This window comes from Emys orbicularis, chromosome 14 (genome assembly GCF_028017835.1).
Source record: "Emys orbicularis isolate rEmyOrb1 chromosome 14, rEmyOrb1.hap1, whole genome shotgun sequence".
Classification (NCBI taxonomy): domain Eukaryota; kingdom Metazoa; phylum Chordata; order Testudines; family Emydidae; genus Emys; species Emys orbicularis.
The window spans coordinates 44,815,717-44,839,758 of NC_088696.1; the positions used below are offsets into that span (position 1 = coordinate 44,815,717).

General features: G+C 47.5%; 1 protein-coding gene across 1 annotated transcript in view; it reads left to right on the top strand.

Moving 5' to 3' along the window:
• Positions 1–19,444: 19,444 nt before the first annotated feature.
• Positions 19,445–24,042, top strand: part of LOC135888855 (C-signal-like) — a 36,297-nt gene continuing 31,699 nt past the window's right edge. The window contains exons 1-3 of the mRNA XM_065416648.1: positions 19,445–19,655; positions 20,355–20,406; positions 21,053–21,240. Coding sequence (XP_065272720.1) covers positions 19,509–19,655; positions 20,355–20,406; positions 21,053–21,240 — 387 coding nt within the window. The 5' untranslated portion in view covers positions 19,445–19,508. The remainder of the gene's footprint in view (positions 19,656–20,354; positions 20,407–21,052; positions 21,241–24,042) is intronic.

Consider the following 24,042-nt stretch of genomic DNA (forward strand, 5'->3'; position numbering starts at 1 on the left):
AAGCAGGAAAATGACTACCAGTGAAGCAGCTAATAAACTAGAGCTGGCTAGATTGGAAGCAAAAGAGAATAATTTCTAATTGTCTTAATTCCATCAATGCAGAGGAGGGTGCCCACAAGAGAGCTATGGAGGCAGAAACAGCCAGGGAGGAAGCTGCCCACAAGAGAGCTGTGGAGGCCCAGATTGAGGCCCAGAAGCATGAACTGGCTGTAATGGAGTTGAAGAGAAAAAACCCTTCAGCTCCACTTCCCCAAAAATCCATAAATGGGAGCGACTATGTCCTCAGTATGACGAATCCAGTGATATTGCCAAATATTTCATCACCTTTGAGAGACTGTGCACCCTCCATGCGATCCCTGAAGATCACAAGATGACCACATTGATAGCAAAATTGACTGGCAGAGCTCTGGCCATATTCAATAAGATGCCCATTGATGATGCTTCAAACTATGGTAAATTTAAGGAACTGGTTTTGAAACCGTTTCATGTTACACCTGAAACCAACAGGGTTAAATTCAGGAGTCTTAAGAGGGGATCTGGATTGAGTAATGTGGCTTATGTAAAATGGTAGATGAGTGGGTGAGGGGGGAAAGGCATTACAAGCTTGGAAGGAATGTGTGATTTGGTTACTCAGGAACAATTCCCGAATATGTGCAGTGATGATGTAAAACAGTATTTGTGGGACAAAAAGGTGGATGCAGTGGGTGAATTAGCTGGGTTTGCAGACTCTTATGAGCAAGTACAGGTTGCAATTAAACATAAACCACTGGCAGAGGGGTACAGGGTTGGTGGAAAGCAAAATCACAGTTTTGCCCCTGGGGAAAAAGGAGGCTGGGCGGTCACCTCCCCATTCCTCTGTTACTCACCTCAGGACTCCTGGACAACCAGGGGATCCCAGAAGGTGCTTTCACTGCAATTCCCCAGGGACATGAGAAGCAGATCTCCCAAATTAAAGGAGAGTGCATCCCAGTTAGCTCAGTTGCCCTCAGCTCTGAGGCCCCAGAGGGCACTCCTACCTCTTATCACACCAGCTTGGTGGACATGGGGCCTAGTGAAGCGGACAGGGAACACATCAAGGTTGTTAAGATTGATGGCATGGAGTATCTGGGGTGGAGGGATACAGCAGCTCAGTTGTCTCTGGTTCGACCAGGTGTGGTTCCAGATGCCAGTGTTTTGAGGGGGCAGATGACCCACATTAAGGGGGTGGGGCCGCAGAGGTACCCTGGCAAAGGTTCACGTGGAGTGGGAAGGTATGGAAGGTGACTTACTGGTGGGGATGCTTGAGGACATCTCCGCAGACATGTTGCTGGGAAACGTTTTTTTCCCCCCAGAAAAACGAGGGCTGTTAGTGTGGTAACTCGCAGCATGAAGAAAGGCTGTGAGGGGCTCCTAGAGGGGGAGCCTGTTCCAGCTGATGACTGTAAGTCTGATGCAGCTGAACAGCCAACCCATCCTGCCCCAGGGAACACGGGGGAGGCGTGTGACTGGGAGGGAGCCCCCAGGAATGGGGCGGGGACCTTGGAACCCACAGAGGAGATGGGGGAGGGGAGGGTCCCATTGACAAGACAGTGCAGGGAGGCAGGGTGCTTCCAAGTATGGGAGAGGCAGAGCCAGGCCTCTGCCCGGCTGAAGACAATAGGCTCCCAGGGGTGGGGGTGGGGCAGATGCAGTCAGTGCCCTGGGACGGGGACGCTATCTCAAAGGTTGTCTGTCAGGAATTTGCAGCTAGACAAAGGGCGGACCCTCCCTTGAGAGTATACGAAAGTGTATCTCAGAGGGAACTCCAGGAAGGGGAGGTGGGAGAGGTTTTTGAAGAGGACGGGAAACTGTATAGGGAGGCCCCTGTAGGGAAAAAGCGGGGTCCCGGTCAACCGTATAAGCAGTTGGTTGTACCCAGCCAACACCGGGGGGAATTAGTGCTGGTAGAGCACAACAGTCCCTTTGCTAGTCACTTGGGGGTACAGAGGACGTATGACAGGCAGAGGAGGAATTTCTATTGGCCAGGGATTCAGAATGATGTGAGGGATTATTGTAGGACTTGTGCGGTGTGTCCGGAGAGGAAGAAACCGGGGGGACCCCAGAAGGCTAGATGACGATATCTTCCTTGCCCGTCATCCAGGAGGTGTTCCAAAGGGTGGCAATAGACATAGTGGGTCCTATGCCACACCCCACTCGGAGGGGGAACAAGTATATCTTGGTGGTAGTAGACTTTGCCATTTGGTATCCTGAGGCAATTGTGCTGTCTAACATAAAAGCTGAGACAGTGGCTAGAGCCCTGCTCACCATATGCAGCAGAGTGGGCTTCCCTAAGGAGATTTTGCATTTCACAAACCCCTCCATCGATTCCCAGTGAGCTCCTCCCCTTCTCATTATTCCCATAGGGCTTGTGGGGACCACCTTAGTTGCCGTTCCATTTCCAGGTATCACGGTAGCTATTACACAGGTGCTGACCTCCTAGTTGAGCATTTTGCATTCCGATCCACATCTCCCCCCCAGGTCAGCCTTTTGAAGCCATCCCCACCCACGTCATGAGGTTTTCTGTTAATTGAAACACAACAATGCTAGCAACAAGACAAACACCACAGACAAACAACACAAAACATAGAGCCATGGTATTCTGGGTTATTCTTCCGCTGGCGCCAGCTTGCTTGTTGAGTGTCTGAAAAACAAAAGAAACAATTTCCACCCTCCTGGTGGGGACAGATTATTGCTTAATAATAATACCACTTCCTTTTATAAATCTTGTTGCTAATTGCAGGAAAAACAGCAGAATTACCTCCAGGCTGTCCATATTTTGTTCTATAGTCAGGCTAGTGAATTACCCCACTTACTGGTCACTTATGAAATTCATGAGGTGGTGTACCTCAGTTTCCCCTCTTGTACAACAGACCAGGTTTGCAATAGTTTTGTGTTCTGTATGAGAGAGATGCGCATTGCCCCTTTAAGTACGCTGACCCCACTCTAAGTACATTGCCTTTTTAAGTAGATCAGCAAGTTGAGACAGCAGCTGCTGCCAGCAGGCTCCTTCTGTCCTGAGCGCTGTCCTGTTCCCCCCCTGCTCTGTGGAAATGAGGTACATGAGCAGGGGGCAGGAGTGGGGGGATAGGGACACCCTGACATTAGCACCCCTCTTCCCCCTACCCCCACTCGCACAGCAAGCAGGAGGTTTCCGGGAGCAGCACATGGCAGTTGGGGGAGGGACAGCTGAACTGCCCGGCAATTGATAGCCTGCTGAGCAGCTGCCGCACAGGGAACTTAGTGGAGCTGATATGGGGGCTGCCAGCCCACCCTGGTTCCAAGCCCCACCAGCTAGCTCCAACGTGCTGCTCTTCCTGCAAGCAGTGGACAAAGCAGGCAGCTGCCAAACAGTGTAATAAGGGAGCATTGCGCAACTTTAAACGAGCACATTCTCTAATTGATCAGCAACGTAACAACAAAACAATGTTAACCGGGACGACGTTAAGTGAGGAGTTACTGTACTTAGTAGGCCTGGCTTACACCAATCTGTGTTTTGCGGGTGGGCTCTTGGCTGTCATGTCTGACTGTAAACCTAGAGACACCGAACTGTTAACTGGGACGAGAAACTGCCTGAGAAACTGGGGTGGTCAGATCGGAAAAAGATGGGGTTTTTTTTTAGAAACTGGGAGTACAGTGTACCCCAGACTTTTTTCATCCTGCTGCACCTGCACCATGAGCATTACTATTGGGTTCTGGATATGAAAAAGTTGTTTGGTGTGAAAAATTAATGTGAGTTTTAACAGTCACAAACACTCTTGCAGGTATCATTGCTGCCTCTGCATGAACGCGACCTGTGCAGGCAGTATGGTTTGCAGCTAAGTTGTCCTAGCTGCAGACTGTATTGTCTGTCCAAAGAATGTTTAGACAGGCATGTAGACTGTGCATCAAAAAAAACAACAACAAGTTGAATGCCTGTCTAAAACTTTGTGTGACAAGTGTTAGTCTTACATGGACAAGAGGCACAGGTGCAAAGGGAGGCACTATAAGCAGTGTCAGGGCTTGATCACTGGGGATGTAGACATCCACCTGTGTTTTATGGATAGCATTAGAAAGCCTGAATCATCAGAAAACTCTTTTTTACCATTTTGAATGCACGCAGGAGGGAGATGGGGTTGCATGTGCCCAATTACATTTTTGCTCTGTCCCTAAAGCCAGAAAAATCCTGGGAATTTAAGGGCGATGAGTGTCTTTCTATCTTTGTTAAGGCTTTTATCAGCAAAAAGTTCCAAGACTATATGTTCATAGCACACAAGTCCAAAGGTTACGATGCCTATTTCATCGTTAGACAGTTACTGAAGGAAAAGATGTGCATAGAACTGATAACTCAGGGTAGGAAACTAATGTGTGTGGAAGTTAAGTCCTGGGCATTCATTTGATAGATTCTTTAAATTTCTTGCCCATGAAGCTTAGCAAGCTCCCACAGGCGATGGGGTTTGAAGGTTGCAAAAGGTATTTCCCACATTTTTTTTAACACTTTAGAAAACCAAAATTAAATGGGGCCTATGCTAGGGTGGAACACTATGGCGTCGACAGCATGATGCCCAGGGAGAAAGCAGAATTTCTTGAGTGGTATCAGGAGAACAGATATGAGATGTTTGACTTGCAGAAAGAGCTCACGTATTATTGTCAGAAGCATGTCAAAATTTTGAGACCGGCCTGTATCCTGTACAGAGAAGAGATCATGAAAATGACAGAGACGGGAGATATTGTAGAGACGCCCTGATAAATTCATGGAGGTAAAATTGTGTATAGATCCTTTCCGCTGCATAACGCTGGCATCTTCTGCATGGCTATGTACAGGTTTATGTTTTTACAGTCTCACACAGTAGCTCTTCTCCCTCCAGACAACTATCACAGGCAGAAAAAGAGCTATTCGACCTCGGCCATTCAGTGGCTGTTGGATATGGCTCACAAAGAAAATATACAGATACGGCATGCGTTACGGGGTGGGGAATTACAGGTAAGCCCCTACTTTCTGGACAGTTACGCCATCGATGACGAGGTACCCGTGGCCTTTGAGTTTAAGGGGTGTTTTTTCCACGGCTGCGTCACCTGTTATCATGAAAAAGCAGAGAACCCTATGACGGGACAACTTTCGGGTTTCTTTATTACAAGATGCAGCTCAAGACCAACTATCTGAAAAGACACAGGAATGTACGCAGGACCTGTGTTCCCTGTAAGCTGCGCGCTGGAGTGGCCGCCCAGGAGGGATCAACGTGCCTTGCAGTTGATTAGCAGAGCTGCTCACATCCAGCCAGCAGCGTGTATTCAGGTGCCCCTCCCCCTGCTGCTTTGCCTTGGAGCCCCTGCTGCTCCTGGGACCCTCCTGCTGGCTGTGCAGAGCGGGGGGGGGGGAAGTGGGGTGCTGATGTCAGAGTGTCCCCCCCGCCCCTGTACCCCAGCAAGGGAGATGGGACAGCCTCACTCAGGAGAGGGTCTGAAGTCCTGAATGCTGTTCCGGGCGGTGAGTGTCTTTACCTTAAAGAGACAGTGCACAGTCTCTCCGAGACTTCCCCAGCACCCAGCGCACACAATCTCTGTCCATCTGTCTGTCTGTCTCTCTCCCTCTTTCACACACATACACAGAGTCTGTGTCTCTAAACAGACACACACAGTTTCTCTACATACACACACACAGTTTGTCTGTACACACACACACTCACAGTCTCTGAGTGAAACACACACACAGTCTTTCACACTCACTTCCCAACACATGCTTGTGTTATTGTTGTTTGTTGTTACTTCTTGGTCCTTCCTGCAATGCACGTATATTCTCTGTAATTTCATTCTGTCAAAGTGAGTTATTTCAGTTTTTGGCTGGTCAATGCATTTCATAATTATTTATTTCTCTCTTACATTTAAATGTAATTCTTTGAGCAGTGAGTTCTAAAATGCGTAACCTGTCCTGGCTGGAGTAATTATCCCTATGGTCACTTTTAAAAAATATATATTATATCTCGTTTTTTTGTTTCTACTGGTGGCGCACAGCCGCACAGTACCTCGGTGCACATAACAAAATTCATTCCGCACATAGATGGAAAAAATTGGAGGGAAGATTGGCCAGGGCCCTCTGGGAACACGAGTGGGAAGTAATGATAGAAGCAGATAGGGAGCTTGCAGATCCTTAAACAAAGCCCAGTTGCCTCAGACTCTGGTGCCTAGAGATGCTCTTTTGTGGGGGGAGGACTAACGCTATCTGCCTGTATTACAAACCTAACCCCAGTGAAGAAATCCACTAGTATGATTTGATCAGCCTGGAGCCTTTCATAAACAAAACCAAAGAATTCCCTATCGGACACCCTGATAGTGTTCAGAACAAATGTGGACCCCTCACAAATTATTTTGGAATTGCAAAACTTACAGTGTACCTCCCAAGAGGCCCCTCTTTCCCGTTGTTACCTGTCAGAGTGGGTGGCAAATTTATGTTCCTCCTATGCCGAACCTGTGCGGAAACTGAGTAGCAGGAGACGTGCGTCCATACTGAGGAGGAGAGGGAACATCCTGGGACTTGGTGCACAGTGGAATTAAATGTGGCCGTAGCAAAGGTGTATATGGTGACTAAAATCTACTAAATCTGGCATTTTGAAGAAAAATCTGACAAACTCTTTTCAGAGTACATAAAATTACACCTCCGTCAGAAACAAGAGGGTTCAGGTATCCCAGCTGGTGCACAGACGAAGAAAAACAAAATAAGTATGTTAATGATTTCTATAGGAAAGAAAGCGTGCACTTATGCCAACACAAGATCACATTTAAACCTACTAAGTGACAAATTGCTAAACTGTTTTAAAATTGTCTGTGGGTAAATTCGGCCAAAGAACAAACCCACCCAATATCACCATGGTGAGAGACCCAGATGAACTCTTTCAGTACCAGTTTTCCCCCAATTAAAAGATTTCATCCTGCAAGTTTATCAACAATGAAACAATGTGCATGTCTTGGAAGTACGCAAAAGACTGGTACTCAATATCTGGCAATACCAATGTCTTCATAGCCGGTTTCACCACCACTTACACCCGCGTAAAACTGTACAACCTGCTAGACAGGCTGTAAGAGCGGTACCTATACCACGACACAGACTCGATGATATTTGTGAAAAAGGAGCGCAACTGGAACCCCCCTCTACCATCGGGCCTTGGACTGTGTTGTTGGGACTCCTGTACAGATGTTCTTGGGTTGTGCCCACCATTTTAGGGAGTCTTTTACCCTGCATGGCATTATAAGATGTCTGCTTAGGCTGTGCCTGGGTGGTACGTATGCTGTTCAAAGCCAGGCTTGCAAGCATCTCATGTGAAGTTCGGCATTTTTGACAACAAATGTCATTGCTGACGTATGTCCCAGTAGTTGTAAACATGTTCTGGCAGATGTTTGTGGGCGGTCCATCACATCGAAATTAAATTGATGAGTGTGATGAAGCATTGCTGAGGTGGTGTTGCTGTTGAACAGTTGAGACAAGCCCCTATGAATTCCAGTTTCTGGACAGGAATCAGTGTGTACTTTTGCACATTTATTTGTAACCCTACGCTCGTGAAAAGAGTTATCGTACTCTGCAAGGTGCTTATTGCTTCTTGTTGTGTTGGTGCCCTTATGAGGCAGTTGTCCACATATGGAAATATTGTTCTTTTTCTCTTCAGGTAAACTGTTAATAAATTCTGACATTTTTGAAAAGATGGTGTGTGTGTATTTAGACAGTAAAGCCTCATAATTAGTTATGCAGAACTGAAGTGTTGCAGATGACTAAGTCTTGGGGCAAAGAAACTTTTTCTGAACTTTTTCCAATCTCTGTTGAACGGGGTTGTTCTAGAGTGGTTTTGTTTTCCTCTCTTGTTTACTGCCTCCACCACTAGTGAGTTTGGTATGTGGTGTGTAAATAAGAACTCAGCTTCTTTAGATGGCACATAGTATTTCTTGCCCAATGTTTTGCATGATGGGGGTACTGTTGCTGGTGTCTGATCAATGGTTTTGGCAGGCTGCATAATAGCATCGTTGATCGGTAATGCTATTTTTGCTGAGGGAGATGACTGAAGTATGTCTAGTAGTTTATGCTGCGATTCAGCTACCTGTTCTAGAGAAACTTCCAGGGACTCTGCCACCCTTTTGAAGAGTTCCTGAAATGCCTTGAAGTCATCCCCTTTGGGTGGGTGGTATAATACACCAGATTATAGTTTCATCTGGTGACGAAGATGAGAGGTTCGCAGGTGACAAGGCTTCCTGGTCAGATATGTCCTCAGTCACATCCTCTTGTTTTTCTGAGGGTGCTGGGATAGGTGTTGATGGAGATTGGGGAGCTCTCGATCTTGGTTGTCTAAGGGGCTTGCAATGTTGAGCCCTGTACATTGCCCATGGATCCCAGTAGGATTCAGTGGGAATGGCATAGTGGGTGGTGCGGATGAATGGTGCTCTGGTAGATGGGATAGTCCAGGTTTGAGTAAGGAGGCATGGGGTGTATATATCATCCATCTTCCTTGTCTTCATCGTCACTAGACAGAGGGGAGCTGACATAGAGGAGAAGTCAAGCGGCTCGGTACCAAGCGAGATGGAGTGCCATCAGTACCGAGGCATGGAGATTCCGGTGTTGAGGATAGCAGTAGGTCTGCATATCTTAGGAACTGGTGTGGAACCGTTAGCGTCAGTACCGAGGTCGGCGTCACTGGTGGTACGGGAGTGTGAGTTGTAGCTGCTGGTGCTGAGGGTCTTGTGCTGTGCTGCGTAGGCACCGCAGGTGGCACCATTGCGCTGCTCTCTGGGAACTCTCAGTACCAGAAGGTCCTGGTGTCTCGCAGTCTGACGTGCTCAGTGCTGTTTGACACCGAAGTAGACTTTGCGGGCAGGGATCGCTTTTTCTTGGCTGATTCCTGGTGTGGTGAAGTCTGGGACCACTTTTTGGTAGCCTTCTTGGGTAAAGGTTCTTTTGTAGGTGCTGCAGGGGTAGGTCCTCTGTCAGAGGCTGCCAATGGTGAACGTTGGCCTGGAGGTGTCCTGGACTCAGGGTTCGAGGCTGGTCTGAGGGATTTCTCCATCATAAGGAGTTTAAGTTGGAGATCTCTAGCTTATCCTGCTCTGGCCGTCAGGTTCCAGCAATGTGGACACTTTTGAGGAATGTGTGTCTCCCCCAGACAGCGGACACGCTGTGCGTGTCTGTCAGAGACAGGGATTGACAGTCTGCAAGTTAGGCAGCGTTTGAAGCCTGGTGATCTGGGCATGCTGGAGAGAGTCTGTCTCAAAAAAGAAGTAACTCTATGGGAGCCTAAACTTATCGTCCTACTGAGGGGAATAAGGGTAGAAAAGGAAAAATATTTTTAAGAAAATAAATATAGTAAATATAAAGGGTAAATTATCTAGCTACTGAGTATACTACCAACTATAAACTATCTTATCTAAAGCTTAAGTGAGGGTGCTGCTGATTGCTCCAACTCAAGCCAAAGGCGGTAGAGAAGGAACTGAGGGATGGTTGGTCGTGCAGCGCTATGTAATGGTCTGGAGTGGCGTGAGACGGCGATGGCATGTGTGCGACCCAACCGGGCACTGCTACCACAATCTCCGATTACAAGTGCAGGGCGCATAGACACCTAAGGTGGAGCACCCACAAGGACACCCCTCGAAGAAAAAACTACGTTTTCTGTCTTTGCTGTTATGTTCTCTCCCATCTTGGGTGCGTTTGTCTTGTTTTGTCTTTTTAGGAAACAGGATCAGACTTTAGATCTTTCATGCCATCTGTGAGGATGGAAGACCAGGTCAAGCCAAGGTCAATTTACTTTCCATTAGGATAGATCAGAGTAGTTGTTGAATGTAGAAGAGTGCATTGGGTGTTTAAACGTCATGAAAACTAATGGGTCATTACTTGTATTGTTCGCACTTATCTATTCCTGTATAATGTAACAGCAAACATTTACATTGTGTATACTCCTGTAATTGAATTACCCATCAAAGAAACCTTGTGAAATGCTAATGAAGGACTTAAGGACTTTAACAAGAAAATGCTAATTTCAAAGCAAGTGGCCATTATGTATATGGTCAGAGGTCAAAAGTCATTGTCATCAAAGGAAAAACGCACCTGGGAAGAGAGACTCTCAGCTTGCTTTCTGTGTGAAGAGACTATAAATATAGTTTCAAAGAAGGATTCTGTGTCTCCGGACTGTTTGGATTCTAATGGGCAGAATAACTGAACGAGAAGACAGAGATCCCCAGAGTTACTCTGTGTAGCATTGAAAGACTTTTGGGAAACTGGCAGTTTATTACATCACTGCCACCATTTGGAGTTACAAACTGTCATTTACCTGTTGTTATATTTTACGTACTTTAACGTCTCTAACTCTCATTTTTTCCCCTTAGCTAATTAACCTATAGTTAGTTTACTATAGAATTGGTTGTCAGTGTTGTCTTTGGTGTAAGCTCTGTAGTACCATTTGATTTGGGGTAAGTGACTGGTCTGTGTAGCCCAGTGGTTCCCAAACTAGGGGCGTGGTTTGTTCAGGGAAAGCCCCTGGCGGGCCGGGCTGGTTTGTTTACCTGCCACATCAGCAGGTTAGGCCGATTGCAGCTCCCAGTGGCCATGATTTGCTGCTTCAGGTCAATGAGGGCTGCGGAAAGCGGCGGTGAGCACGTCCCTTGGCCCGCGCTGCTTCCTGCAGCTCCCATTGGCCAAGAACGGTGAACTGCAGCCACTGGGAGCTGCAATTGGCTGAACCTGCGGACATAGCAGGTAAACAAACCAGCCCAGCCCGCCAGGGGCTTACCCTGAACAAGCCATGCCCCTAGTTTGGGAACCACTGGTGTAGCCCATAGGATTACTTTGCTAGCTATTAAATCCTACTAATCCAGCCAGACGTATCAAATAATATGTTTCTATTTCTGAATTAATCCATTTCATATACGATTCGTATATTTTAGGATATGTTGAAGCATATATGTGTTTCCTAATAATGATATATAAAATAAGTTTTGCTAAAATGCAAGACGCCTACCGGCCTGTATCCAATAAGATCAGCTATATAGCTAAAAGTATGATCTGTTAAGAGTAAGTCAGCATAAAAGCTAGCAACATTTGGCACAGATAGAAATGGTCCCTGAATTTTGAGGAACCGAAGGGAGGAACTACACACAACACTGAATAGGTTTATCCAGCATCTGCAACCGGTTGGTAACCGCAGGGTACACTACAAACCTGAAAGTCACCAAGAGAACCTAGGCTGGCAGTTTTTGGAGTGAGATAATCCTTATTAATATGTAGAGAGTAAGTGTCATAATCCACTAACCTATAGGATAAGGGTACCCATACATTTCTTAGGGTATGGAAATAAGATTTGGGTATAGTAGGTTGGGCCTGAATTACATAGTGTCAGGATCCTGTAAAATACCATGTAAGGATATCTTAGGGAGCTTTTTTCTTTTCTTTATTCTTCTATATTCTATAGACTATCTTTTATCAACCTATCATTCTATCTTCTATCACGCTATCAGCTCAGCTTGTGTAGTATAGTATAACTACTCAACATTCCTAACTATTGGGGAAGCCAGCACCATCGTGTTATTGGGCATGCCAGGAGTAAGGCTGGTCCTTCACCTCCTATTACCGGGTCCTCAAGGAAGGGTCTGAGTATGTTAGGTTAAGGTACTTATAATAGAACTGTTACCACCAGGAGTTTTGGAATTCTTTTATTGTTTTGCAGTCGTAAGTTTCATAGCATTTATTATTCTTTTGTTAATCTCAATAAAGCTTTTATCAATTTGGTATTGTCCTCAGTGTAAGTGGTTTTGCCAAGCACCCCAAGAGTCCTCTCCCGATCTAGAACTCTCTGAGTTCTCGGACCCTGTCGTCTGAATTGGACAAGAACCTATAAATCTTCTGGTCGGATGCGATCAGTGGCGAGCCATAACAACTAACCCATCAAATTCAGATCAACATCTGTTGGGACTGGGAGAAACCTGATGTGGTGTGATTGTGATAAAAGGTTATTTAAACCTAAATGTTCAGTTTGTCTGGGTGGCGAGATAGGCTGGAGAGTCTAAGGGGACTGTCGGTGACTCCATGGTGAGACTGGTATAGTGATCCTGGAGTGCACATTTGTTACTGGCTTGGTGAAATCTAATGCTAGAACACACCACCAATTTGGGGTGTCTGCCCTTGTTTTCTGACAGCGTGACCTGAGATTCGCACTCACAATTGTGAGCCAGTCCAGACAGCGTGACACCATCTATACAACCCTCAAATATGTGGGGAAGGGGTTCTTTCTAAAAACTCTCTCCAGCCAAAGGGAAAGAGAACAAGGGATGTTGTTAAAATAAAAGCTGATCTTAATATTTTACAACTCAAATGCTATAACTGTTTTTTTCTCCTTTTTCTGTCTCTGATAAGGGTTTTCAAGGATTTTCAATGCTTTTGCGAACAGGGGCTGCTAACAGGGAGTTTCACAAGGGAGTTTGGAAGGGGAGCAGGAAGGGAGCGCGGGTCCCTTGCCGGTTCTATCTGTTTTCCCTTTATTCCCCTTAAAACCTATAAACCAACTACATTCAAAACTTCTTGCTTAAACAACCCTTTCAGCGGGCAGGGGGCTGCAGACGGGAGTTTGACAGAGGGAGGCTTACGATGGTTAGGAAGACCCGCAACACCTGTGCCAGCACTGCTTCTGTCTCCTCCCTGTAGCCAGACAGAGCGCCTGAGCATGGATGCTTCTACCCAGATCCTGGTGTGGTTTTGCAGAGACTGTAACTTGCAATTTCCACTTACTGATATCCAGGCTGGGGGGACCATCCAATGTGAAAGGTGCCTGCTGGTGGAATCTCTCAAGCAGCAGGTGGGAGAGCTACAGGAGGAGGTGGCTAGGTTGAGGAGCATCCGAATCCACGAGCAATTCCTGGACAGTGTCCATGTGGAGACAGCTGAGGTAGCTGTCCCAGTACACAGGACTGCTGATCCACCACTGGTGGAGGAGGAGATGGCTCAGGGTGGACACTGGCAGCTGGTTACTTCTGGCAGCAGGCAGTGCTCCACCCCTGCTCCGAACCCTCCCGCCGTGGTAATAGGTAACCGTTATGCTCTTCTTGATACAGGAAAGAAGGAATCACCCCCTACAGTAAAGGAGGAGAAGCCTCATACCCCTAAGGCTGGGAGGTCTGCTGCCATCACTGCGAATAGGAATAATAATAAATAATAATAATAATAATAAGGAAACGTAGGGTAGTGGTGGTCGGAGACTCTCTGCTGAGGGGGACGGAGGCGCCCATCTGTCGCCCTGACATTTCATCTCGGGAGGTATGCTGCCTGCCGGGAGCCCGTATCCGAGACGTTACGGAGGCATTGTCGAGGATTATCCAGCCCTCTGACTACTACCCCATGCTACTCATCCATGTGGGCACAAATGATACTGCACGGTGTGACACTGAGCGGATCAAGAGTGACTACAGGGCTCTGGGAGTACGGGTGAAGGAGTTTGGAGCGCAGGTGGTATTCTCTTCGATTCTTCCTGTCAAAGGTAGGGAGGGGCCCGGGCAGAGACAGATGCATCATGGAGGTGAATGCCTGGCTGCGAAGATGGTGTCGCCAAGAGGGCTTTGGCTTCCTAGACCACGGGATGCTATTCGAGGAAGGACTGCTAGGCAGAGATGGCGTTCACCTTTCGAGGAGGGGAAAGACCCTATTTGGACACAGACTGGCTAACCTAGTGAGGAGGGCTTTAAACTAGGTTCGACGGGGACAGGTGAGCAAAGCCCACAGGTAAGTGGGGAACATGGAGACCTGGGAGATGGGTCGGAAACGAGAGGGAGTGTGGGCTATATTGGCAGAGAGAAAGGAGGGTCAGGACAAAACTGGGAGGAAAGATCAAACCAGTATCTTAGATGCCTATATACAAATGCGAGAAGTATGGGTAATAAGCAGGAAGAACTGGAAGTGCTAATAAATAAATACAACTATGACATTGTTGGCATCACTGAAACTTGGTGGGATAATACACATGATTGGAATGTTGGTGTGGATGGGTACAGCTTGCTCAGGAAGGATAGACCAGGGAAAAAGGGAGGAGGTGTTGCCTTATATATTAAAAATGTACACACTTGGACTGAGGTAGAGATGGACATAGGAGATGGAAGTGTTGAGAGTCTCTGGGTTAGGCTAAAAGGGGTAAAAAAACAAGGGAGATGTCATGCTAGGAGTCTACTACAGGCCACCTAACCAGGTGGAAGAGGTGGATGAGGCTTTTTTTAAGCAACTAACAAAATCATCCAAAGCCCAAGATTTGGTGGTGATGGGGGACTTCAACTATCCGGATATATGTTGGGAAAATAACACAGCGGGGCACAGACTATCCAACAAATTCTTGGACTGCATTGCAGACAACTTTTTATTTCAGAAGGTTGAAAAAGCTACTGGGGGGAAGCTGTTCTAGACTTGATTTTAACAAATAGGGAGGAACTCGTTGAGAATTTGAAAGTAGAAGGCAGCCTGGGTGAAAGTGATCATGAAATCTTAGAGTTTGCAATTCTAAGGAAGCGTAGAAGGGAGAACAGCAAAATAGAGACAATGGATTTCAGGAAGGCAGATTTTGGTAAGCTCAGAGAGCTGATAGGTAAGGTCCCATGGGAATCAAGACTGAGGGGAAAAACAACTGAGGAGAGTTGGCAGTTTATCAAAGGGACACTATTAAGGGCCCAAAAGCAAGCTATTCCGCTGGTTAGGAAAGATAGAAAATGTGGCAAAAGACCACCTTGGTTTAACCACGAGATCTTGCATGATCTAAAAAATAAAAAGGAGTCATATAAAAAATGGAAACTAGGACAGATTACAAAGGATGAATATAGGCAAACAACACAGGAATGCAGGGGCAAGATTAGAAAGGCAAAGGCACAAAATGAGCTCAAACTAGCTACAGGAATAAAGGGAAACAAGAAGACTTTTTATCAATACATTAGAAGCAAGAGGAAGACCAAAGACAGGGTAGGCCCACTGCTTAGTGAAGAGGGAGAAACAGTAACAGGAAACTTGGAAATGGCAGAGATGCTTAATGACTTCTTTGTTTCGGTCTTCACCGAGAAGTCTGAAGGAATGCCTAACATAGTGAATGCTAATGGGAAGGGGGTAGGTTTAGCAGATAAAATAAAAAAAGAACAAGTTAAAAATCACTTAGAAAAGTTAGTTGCCTGCAAGTCACCAGGGCTTGATGAAATGCATCCTAGAATACTCAAGGAGCTAATAGAGGAGGTATCTGAGCCTCTAGCTATTATCTTTGGAAAATCATGGGAGACGGGAGAGATTCCAGAAGACTGGAAAAGGGCAAATATAGTGCCCATCTATAAAAAGGGAAATAAAAACAACCCAGGAAACTACAGACCAGTTAGTTTAACTTCTGTGCCAGGGAAGATAATGGAGCAAGTAATTAAGGAAATCATCTGCAAATACTTGGAAGGTGGTAAGGTGATAGGGAACAGCCAGCATGGATTTGTAAAGAACAAATCATGTCAAACCAATCTGATAGCTTTCTTTGCTAGGATAACGAGCCTTGTGGATAAGGGTGAAGCTGTGGATGTGGTATACCTAGACTTCAGTAAGGCATTTGATAGGGTCTCACATGATATTCTTATCGATAAACTAGGCAAATACAATTTAGATGGGGTTACTATAAGGTGGGTGCATAACTGGCTGGATAACCGTACTCAGAGAGTTGTTATTAATGGTTCCCAATCCTGCTGGAAAGGCATAACGAGTGGGGTACCGCAGGGGTCTGTTTTGGGACCGGCTCTGTTCAATATCTTCATCAACGACTTAGATATTGGCATAGAAAGTACGCTTATTAAGTTTGCGGATGATACCAAACTGGGAGGGATTGCAACTGCTTTGGAGGACAGGGTCATAATTCAAAATGATCTGGACAAATTGGAGAAATGGTCTGAGTTAAACAGGATGAAGTTTAACAAAGACAAATGCAAAGTGTTCCACTTAGGAAGAAAAAATCAGTTTCACACATACAGAATGGGAAGAGACCGTCTAGGAAGGAGTATGGCAGAAAGGGATCTAGGGGTTATAGTGGACCACAAGCTAAATATGAGTCAACAGTGTGATGCTGTTGCAAAAAAAGCAAACATGATTCTGGGATGTATTAACAGGTGTGTTGTGAGCAAGACACGAGAAGTCATTCTTCTGCTCTACTCTGCTCTGGTTAGGCCTCAGCTGGAGTATTGTGTCCAGTTCTGGGCACCGCATTTCAAAAAAGATGTGGAGAAATTGGAAAGGGTCCAGAGAAGAGCAACAAGAATGATTAAAGGTCTTGAGAACATGACCTATGAAGGAAGGCTGAAAGAATTGGGTTTGTTTAGTTTGGAAAAGAGAAGACTGAGAGGGGACATGATAGCAGTTTTCAGGTATTTAAAAGGGTGTCATAAGGAGGAGGGAGAAAACTTGTTCACCTTAGCCTCTAAGGATAGAACAAGAAGCAATGGGTTTAAACTGCAGCAAGGGAGGTCTAGGTTGAACATTAGGAAAATGTTCCTAACTGTCAGGGTGGTTAAACACTGGAATAAATTGCCTAGGGAGGTTGTGGAATCTCCATCTCTGGAGATATTTAAGAGTAGGTTAGATAAATGTCTATCAGGTATGGTCTAGACAGTATTTGGTCCTGCCATGCGGGCAGGGGACTGGACTCGATGACCTCTCGAGGTCCCTTCCAGTCCTAGAATCTATGAATCTATTACACTGGCTAAGGTCTCTGGGTACCAAACACTGAACCTTCTTTACAACTGTTAAATGTTGAACATAACAGGGTCATGGTAACACCTTTGACTCTTTGGGCCTACATATTCCATCAAAATTAATACAACAGTGCTCTTCCAGGCAATACTCACCTTCTTGCACGCACTGAGTCTGGACACAAGACAAAGGAACACAGCATTCAGTCGGGAAAACATGACAACAATAAATCAACCGTGTCCTTAGATGAATTGTAAGTAAAATACTGACCTCCCCAGTATCTTGGTCAGTAGACTTTTGTCTCAATTTCCCCACCAGCCTGTGTGAATGGCCAGTGGACAAATATCCCCTTCGTCCCATCTATACCCCACTCATGGTTTGTTAGTAGTAGTTAGTGAATTTCCCAAGCATGGGCGCGCACTCAGGCAGGTCTGTCTCCAGTCCCTCAGGGGAAGTGCTACCTTGAATTATGGAAGAGATGCCTTGCCAATAACGCTACCTTGCCTCTTGCCACAGTGTTAGATGTGCTACAGCTCTAGCAGGGCTGGGTACAGGCACCTGGCCACTTGTCTTTGCCTCTACAATTGCAGATCTACGTCCTTACCAGAGTGCATCCTTCCCAGTTCACACAGTCTTATCGTCACTTTGTAGAGAAAATTAAACATCACATAGATTTCTAGAGCAAAATCCTTACTTCCAAGCACATGCCCTTCCCCCACCCAGTTTCTCCCTGTTTTGTTTCCACCATCACTGCCCAGCTGTGGAAAACAGATCATGGTTGTGGTGACTCCTTACTCAGAGCGTGTTGAGTACAGTTGTTCTGCCCTTTCACACAATAAGGAGACTAACACTTTAAAGGCCCTGCACCCAAATCTTCAATAACTAGTAACCAAAACAACGAAACTGTTCATCCGGAGACCCTTACTGAATGGGGGAGGCAACATAGTGACAGATGGTGTGGAAAAAGCTGAAGTACTCAATGCTTTTTTTTTTTGCCTTGGTTTTCACAGACAAGGTCAGCTCCCACACTGCTGTCTTCGGCAACACAGTATGGAGAGGAAGTGAGCAGCCCTCAGTGGTGAAAGAACAGGTTAAGAACAATTTAGAAAAGTTGGACGTGCACAAGTCCATGGGTCCAGATATAAGGCATCCAAGGGTGCTAAGGGAGTTGGCTGATGTGATTGCAGAGCCATTGGCCACTATCTTTGAAAATTTGTGGCGAACGCGGAAGGTCCCGGAGGATTGGAAAAAGGCAAATATAGTGCCCATATTTAAAAAGGGAAGAAAGAGAACCCGGGGAACTACAGACCAGTCAGCCTCACTTCAGTCCCCGGCAAAATCATGGAGCAGGTCCTCAAGGAATCCATTTTAAAGCACTTGGAGGAGAGGAAGGTGATCAGGAACAGTCAACATGGATTCACCAAGGGCAAGTCATGCCTCACCAACCCGATTGCCTTCTATGATGGGGAAAGCGATGGATGTGATATATCTTGACTTTGGCAAAGCTTTCGATATGGTCTCCCACAGTATTCTTGCCAGCAAGTTAAAAAAATATGGATTGGATGAATGGACTATAAGGTGGATAGAAAGCTGGCTAGATTGTTGGGCTCAATGGGTAGTGATCAACGACTCAATGTCTAGCTGGCAGCTGGTATCAAGCGAGTGCCCCAGGGGTCAGTTCTGGGGCAGGTGTTGTTCAACATCTTTATCTGGATTATGGGATTAATTGCACCCTCAGCAAGTTTGCAGATGACACTAAACTGGGGGGAGAGGTAGATAAGGTGGAGGGTTGGGATAGTGTACAGAGTGATCTAGACAAATTGGAGGATTGGGCCAAAAGAAATCGGATGAGGTTCAACAGAGTCCTGCACTTAGGAAGGAAGAATCCCATGCACCGCTACAGGCTGGGGATCGACTGGCTAAGCAGCAGTTCTGCAGAAAAGGACCTGGGGATTACAGTGGATGAGAAGCTGGATATGAGTCAGCAGTGTGCCCTTGTTGCCAAGAAGGCCAACGGCATATTGGGCTGTATTAGTAGGAGCATTGCCTGCAGATCAAGGGAAGTGATTATTCCCCTCTATTTGGCACTGGTGAGGCCACACCTGGAGTATTGCGTCCAGTTTTGGTCCCCCCATTACAGAAGGGATGTGGACAAATTGGCGAGAGTCCAGCGGAGGGCAAGGAAAATGATTAGGGGGCTGAGGCACATGACTTATGAGGAGAGGCTGAGGGAACTGGGCTTATTTAGTCTGCAGAAGAGAAGAGCGAGGGGGGATTTGATAGCAGTTTCAACTACCAGAAGGGAGGTTCCAAAGAGGATAGAACTAGGCTGTTCTTAGTGGTGGCAGATGACAGAACAAGAAGAAATGGTCTCAGGTTGCAGTGGGGGAGGTCTAGGCTGGATATTAGGAAACACTATTTCACTAGGAGAGTGGTGAAGCACTGGAATGGGTTACCGAGGGAGGTGGTGGAATCTCCATCCTTAGAGGTTTTTAAGGCCCGGCTTGACAAAGTCTTGGCTGGGATGATTTAGTTGGTGTTGGTCCTGCTTTGAGCAGGGGGTGGGACTCGATGACCTCCTGAGGTCTCTTCCAACCCTGATGTTCTATGATTCCATGATGGGTAACAAACATACAAATAAGGTCTGGCTCATTCCATCTTTACCTCATCTCACCATTAGATGGCAGCATAGAGCTCATTCCCTAGCCCTACCTTTATATAACCCCAGGTGCAGGGGAAGTGGGGGCTAGAACTAGCCCAGCTCTCACTGAGCATAGGCACTGTCTGCTGGGGCAGAGGCAGGCGAGGGACCATGGCTGGCTTTAATGTCCAAAGCGTTCTGGTGACTGGGGCCAATCGGGGAATCGGCCTGGAGCTCGTCAAGCAGTTTCTGGAGAAATCAAACCCACCCGAGTGGGTCATTGCGACCGGCCGGGACCCGGAGGGAGAGCGAGCGCAGGTGAGAACAGGGCGAGGTGAGATGGAGTTAGCTGTACATGGTGGTGGGGAGGGAGGGGAATCTGAAGACGCCTTCGGCTCCGAGAGCAACGTGCCGGAGGAGGAGGGGATTGCAGACACAGGTCCAGCCTGAGGGTTGTAGCTACACCCGAGCTAGCTTTACCAGCTAGCTCGAGTACCAGAGCAGTGAGGATGCAGCAGCACAGGCTGGCCCTTGAGTAATTCCCCAGGGGTTCTGGGCCGGCTTGTACAGCGTATACCTGTTGTGATTGCGGTGTAAACATACCCAGTACTGCCGGCCTCAAGAGAGACAAAATCATGCGTCCAACCCCCAACATCATGATACTTTTTACAAAATCAGTTTTTTAGTCTGACCAGCCCCCGGCGTCACAGACCTCCAGAGTCCATGGAGGGAGAGGACAGGGAGCACAGGTGTGTTACTGACAGGGAAATGGTTTGTGTCCCTGACTCGATCGCACTAAGTTAGATGATGGTGTTTTAGATGCTCAGGAGACAGACAGACGCCTCCTACAGACCCAGAAAGCCAGAGCTGGGTGCTGCACGTGGGGACTTTGCAGAGTCAAAGCAATAAGATATTGATTTGGCCCCAGGTAGCAGCAGGGAGCTGGACTCTGCCCAGCGTGGCCATCGCCCAGGGGTGGTGGCTCTGTCAATAATCATTGACTTTATTGTTTTCCAGCAATTGAAGAACTTTGTGTCCAGGCATCCAAACCTGGTGATCGTTGTGCTAGGTGGGTTCCCTTCCCTGGGTTATGTTGTTCCCCTGTTCCCTGTCCCCGTCCTTGTCCCCATTCCCTGCCCTCCAGATCTCAGTGGGGAGAACAGGACCAGAGTCAATAATCACTCAGAGCCCATTGACTCCTTACCCAGCCCCAGAGAAGGCAAGTGTGATTGGGGAGCCCTGCAGGGGTCGGATGGCCCTGGGTGGGCTGGAAAAGCCCCAGGGCCACCATGTGCCAGGCCCCTCATGTGACAGATTGCCCCACTTGCCCCCCCTCTGGGCAGCCCTGAGTTCTCTCACCTACAATGCATTCAAAAATAGTTTTAGATCATTCCAGTTCTTTGTCCAATTTAGATCAACTACACACATCTGAAATATTCACTAATTACAATAAATTTAGGGTTTTTTAATCTCCTACTAAGATTGTCAAAATAACTAATTATTATTTTTTATTATTATTATCCTTTCCTATTGTTGCCCCAGTACAACTCCACTTCTCTGGACCCAGCAGCAACTTTCCCCCCCAACTTCCATCCCCTCTCCTACCTCTCACTCCCACTGGAAGAAGCCCACTGGTGCCTGGGAGAGGGGTGTGCTATGGGGTGACATGAGGGAGGAGGAATCACTCACCTGAACCCCCTGCTCTGTCTCTATAGAAGCTACTGACCCAGCCAGCATCACGGTGGCAGCAGCCAGAGTTGAGGAGCATCTGAAAGGCTCGGGGCTGAATCTGTTGATAAACAACGCTGGGATAGTGAGGCTGAACACACTAGAGTCTGAGACACCAGAGGACATGTCCCTGGTGTACGCAACCAGTGTGACGGGGCCCCTGCTGGTGAACCAGGTAAGGGCCCCGACAGAGGGCAGGTCGCTGGCTGCACTGGGGTTTGAGACAATTCCCTTCCCTTTGGCTCTGGTTACGGGATCAATGAGCCAATCCGGGCAGGGCCCTCAGGTGGGGGAAGTTCCCATCCCACCTGAGAAATGGATCTGTAGGCCCAGATCCACAAGTGCTCCCGAGAGAGCCAGGGGAAGAGCGATGCGATGCAGACCCAGGTACGTTATAAGAACAGCCACACTGGGGCCCCTAGGAGCCTGTCTCACTTAGGGACGCAGGGAACTTTTCCAGCAGAAATTCAGGCTCCCACGGGACGAGGTGGTGAAAGTTTCTAGTGTATCCTTTCTACGTGACAAATAGTCCCCAATGGAATCATTAGCAAGCATGATGGAAAGGGGGTTTTCGTCGGCAGGGGTCCCTCCTGTGCCAATTGAATGTATTGCTGGTTAGCTTCAGTCTCATGTTCCCCGGTGTCTCTGACCCTTCTCCCTCTTCCTCTCCCTTCCCAGCAGCAGCCCAGCCTTCCTTAGGTGCCATTCACAGGACAGGCTAACTTTGCTGTGAAGTGAGTGCAGTGTGTGCTGAGCTGCAGCTCTGCGAGGGCACCAGCTGCTTTCCCTATCGCTCCCCAGCAGTGGTGGCTGCCTGGGCCCGGGGATGGCCAGGCCGAGCCGAGAACCTGAGTCTCAGCTGCAAGGGCAGCTCTCGGGACTCACTCTGAATCTCTGCTCCCGGACCCTTGGGAGCTCGTCCTCGGTTCCTTGGCTGAGAGGCAGGGGAAGAAAGGGATCCGTGTCAGGAGCACAGGGCAGTGTGAGGCAGGGACGCCCGGGCTGTCAGGCTGACAGGGCTGTTAGAGCCATTGCAGCAGGCAGGGTTTGTGTACCCAGAATGGCAGCTGGTCTAGTCGGCCTTGGCTGGAACGGGGTGAGAGGAGACTCGGCAATGGCGCTCCCCCGGCACTGACTCTCCTCGGCTGTCATAAGGGGTGTAGAGGTATGAGAGCGGGGGCCTGTGTCACATTTGGGTCCATGGGGCAGAATGGCCAAGACTGGCTGCTCTGAGGTCTCTGTGCTCCATTCCCTTCCCTTCCAAATCAAACCATTTAACACAAGTTCAGCATCTCACTTATGACCTTTTCTCCAGCCCAGGGTCTGCTGCAGGGACCTGGCTACCCCTACAGGATTCCTGTCCACAGCTCATGTGCCTGGGCCTCCAGCCGACCCTCTCTCCTCTCTTCTCCTTCCCAGCCTGCTGCCAGCAGCACTGCACTGAGCCTGAGTCACATATGAACCGGCTGCTTTCCGCTGCCGGAGCCTGCCCCCTCCCTGCGCTCTCACGCTAACTGAGCACTTGCTGGCTCCTGCGAGGATCATAGAACCATAGACGATTAGGGTTGGAAGAGACCTCAGGAGGTCATCTAGTCCCACCCACTGCTCAAAGCAGGAGTAACCCCAACTAAATCATCCCAGCCAGGGCTTTGTGAACCTGGGCCTTAAAAACCTCTCAGGAAGGAGATTCCACAACCTCTCTAGGGAACCCATTCCAGTGCTTCACCACCCTCCTAGTGTAATAGTGTTTCCTAATATCCAACCTAGACCTCCCCCACTGCAACTTGAGACCATTGCTCCTTGTTCTGTCATCTGCCACCACTGAGAACAGCCGAGCTCCATCCTCTTTGGAACCCCCCTTCAGGTAGTTGAAGGCTGCTATCAAATCCTCCCTCACTCTTCTCTTCTGCAGACTAAATAACCCCAGTTCACTCAGCCTCTCCTCATAACTCATGTGCCCCAGCCGTCCCATCCTCCAGATCATTAATGAAGATATTGAACAAAACCAGGCCCTGGACCAACCCCTCGGGCACTTCGCTTGATACCAGCTGCCAACTGGACATGGAGCCATTGATCACTACCCATTAAGCCCGACAATCTAGCCAGCTTTCTATCCACCTTATAGTCCATCCATCCAATCTATACTTTTTTAACTTGCTGGCAAGAATACTGCGGGAGACCGTATCAAAAGCTTTGCTAAAGTCAAAATATATCACATCCACTGATTTCCCCATATCCACAGAGCCAGTTATCTCATCATAGAAGGCAATCAGGTTGGTCAGGCAAAGATAATGGCCAATGGCTTTGCAATTACATCAGCCAACTCTTTGGTCTTCCTGATTATACGCCTGCAGGGGATCTCCAAGCTGTTTGATCTCTGCCCCACAGCTTCAGCTGATCAGCCAGAGATGGGGCTGGGCCCAGTTCCCTTAGAGGGCCTGTCAGGGTTCCTTCCCCACTCTGAACTCTAGGGTACAGATGTGGGGACCTGCATGAAAGCTCCCTAAGCTTATTTCTACCAGCTTAGGTTAAAACCTGGTACACTGCCACCATCAAGTGATTTAAGAAGAAACAGGGAAAGGACCACTTGGAGTTCCTCTTCCCCCAAAATATCCCCCCAAGCCCTTACACCCCTTTTCCTGGGGAGGCTTGAGAATAATATCCTAACCAATTGGTTACAAAGTGATCAAAGACCCAAACCCCTGGGTCTTTGGACAATGGAAAAAATCAGTCAGGTTCTTAAATGAAGGATTTTATTAAAAAGAAAAAGTAAAAATCATCTCTGTAAAATCAGGATGGAAAATAATTTTACAGGGTAATCAGATTCAAAGAGCCTAGAAGAACCCCTCTAGCCCTAGGTTCAAAATTACAACAAAACAGGGATGAACCTCCCTCTAGCAAAGGTAAAATTCACAAGTTGAGAAAACAAAGATAAACTAACATGCCTTGCCTGGCTGTTACTTACAAGTTTGAAATA